The sequence below is a fragment of the Propithecus coquereli genome, unplaced genomic scaffold (assembly GCF_000956105.1).
Source record: "Propithecus coquereli isolate 6110/MARCELLA unplaced genomic scaffold, Pcoq_1.0 Scaffold168, whole genome shotgun sequence".
NCBI lineage: Eukaryota > Metazoa > Chordata > Mammalia > Primates > Indriidae > Propithecus > Propithecus coquereli.
Genome location: NW_012141413.1, coordinates 893909 through 896318, shown reverse-complemented (window position 1 = coordinate 896318; position 2410 = coordinate 893909). Strand labels below are relative to the sequence as shown.

The window sequence follows — 2410 nt, the reverse complement described above, 5'->3', positions numbered from 1 at the left end:
GGCGTTTACTGACATTCTGACGAACATAGCAGTTAAAGATAGCACTTAAAATACAGGAGAACAAAACTGCATCTAAATTAAAAGGCAAGACAATAGGAGACAAAGGGGGAAAAGCTACAACAATAAGATTTCTCTTTACTATTATACTGGAATTCTAATCATCTGCTTTATCCAACAGATGCACACAACTTTTCTCTCACATTATCTGGATTCACATAATGACTTTCCCACCAGAATATTCTGAAAGCAAATGCACCTTTTATCCAGACCAAGCAAAGTCTGAGTTGGGGGGAATGGGTGGAGGCGCAGATGTTTTAAGTTATAAACACTATACACCAAACTGACAGAATTATTTCAGGAGCGTTAAATATGGCAAATGGAGCCCATTCTGCTAGCGATTAACATAAATTAAATGTTGATGGGAACTTCATTGGTGTCATGATCTCTAACTTTACTGTATTTGTGTTTTATTCCACTGGAAACAGCACCAGCTTTATTATTTCTTGCACTGTAATTATCACTAATGGGTTTCACCCTAGTAGGATCCCACCTGTATTTTGGATTATTTGCTTGACTTCTTTCTCTCACAGCTGAAACACAACTGCAAAGAACACCCAGGCTCTGATTGCCTCTTTTATTTGCAAGTGATTTACAGGAGAAGATTTTAAGCTTTGCTGTTGGCCTGAAAGTCCCTCTGCAGTCTTACTCGCTATTCCCCAGGACTGTTCCTTCCCTACTTGCAAAACCGCTGGGTTCTGTTTGTCAAGGGACAGCCAGCACTTGGCAGCACATTTAACTTCATCCTTTCACAATGAGAAAGGTCGTGCCTCTGCTGTCAGCTTCCACTGCTAAAACGTTCTGCACCACATTACTCATGATCCTGGGCTTTACAAAAGCAACTCGACATAACAATGCTTGCTATACACAAGTTAATCCCAGTATATCCCAAGGTGTCAAGGAAACCCCCTACAAAATAGCTGGATTCCTTTCACACACGTATCATCTGAGAAGCGTAAAGTCTCTAGTTAAGTTCTGTGGTAATAAACTATAACAAGAAGATCGAGATTGCTTTTGGAAATAAAAGACGCTATTTTAGCCTTTTCCTATGATTGTGATGCCAGTAGTACACAGCCACCCTGATGTGTTTTGAGCATGAAATCGTACTAATTTTCCAAGGCAGTAAAAATACTTAGCTTATTTCCATTTCGTGCAACTGTGATTTTCAAGATGACAGATGGTAATAAAGCACTGGCTTTCACAAGTCATTTCACGTGCAGTTATGTTTTTCCTAGTTGCATTTCACTAATTACAGTCTCACCTGGTTGGACACTAGCTCCGTTTTATATCATCCTGTCCCTCAACTTGGATTTCATGCAGGTATGTGAATTGCTAAGGGATCATACATGTATTGCTACATGCTATCCATTGCATATTTATGTATAACTGGTGCCACCTCCATTAATGTATCCTTTATTCCTTAGCAACTAAGAAGTGAGACTGTGTTGTCACCATTTTGATGTTTCTTTTCTATTCTTTGTGATTTCCTGAATAGAGTCACATCTCTTATAACAACATAGATACTACTTTTTAAAATAGGTGAAAACAGAGTCAGAGAATAGCCAATGCATGTTAATCAGCCCTCCCCTTAAGTAAGTAAAAAAATGCAAAAACCAAAACAAAATAAGGGAAGCCAGTTTCTTCTCCATGGCAGCTCAGAATAACCCAAAGAAAGAGCAAGCGTGAATACCCCTCTCATCTTCACAAGAACCGAACAGAAAATACGTGTGTTACAATTTTGGGAAAGCCCAGAAACTTCTGGATCTTGCCTGAAAAGGAAATGCAGCTCAGAAGACCCTTTCAGAGAGAAGGTAGAAAACAGCAATGATGCATTAAAAGAGCCTTGGGTTTTTAACCAGAAACACTTCCATGAGTAGTAGCCAATGCAAAGCCTTCCAGCAGCTGCCAAAGGATTCCGGCTGCCCCAGCGGTAGCTGCCACCACCGGACCCCTGGGGAGGGCTGCACTCACCTGGTCACATCCTGCGTTCACCAGCTCCTGTAGCATCTGCCGGTTGACTTCCGCAGCTGCAGAAGTGCCCGATTCGTTAGCAAAAGGCAACAAGGAATATCTGATTTCCCTCAACGCTTTCTGATAAGGTCCAAACTTGGGGGTGGCTCTCATCTGCTGCTGCCTGGCAGCATCCTTGCTCCCCAGGACTTTGGCATCCAGGGAAGTGTCACTGTTTGGTCCCACAGGTAACCCCTGAGCCGAAGACTTGGATGGTTGCTTTAACCCCTCTCGAATCTCTTGCAGTCGCTGCCGGCTATTTCCAGAATAAGTCGTGGCAGGAAAAGTCTTTGGCCTCATTGTTAGTCCAGTCTCCTTTTACCATAAATACAATCTTCTTAAA

The 2410-nt window shown here is 42.0% G+C and overlaps 1 protein-coding gene across 1 annotated transcript in view; it reads right to left on the bottom strand.

Annotated features, from left to right (window-relative positions):
• LATS2 (large tumor suppressor kinase 2) overlaps positions 1-2410 on the bottom strand; it is a 61668-nt gene extending 59258 nt beyond the window's left edge. Inside the window, exon 1 of the mRNA XM_012641733.1 lies at positions 2029-2410. Coding sequence (XP_012497187.1) covers positions 2029-2367 — 339 coding nt within the window. The 5' untranslated portion in view covers positions 2368-2410. The remainder of the gene's footprint in view (positions 1-2028) is intronic.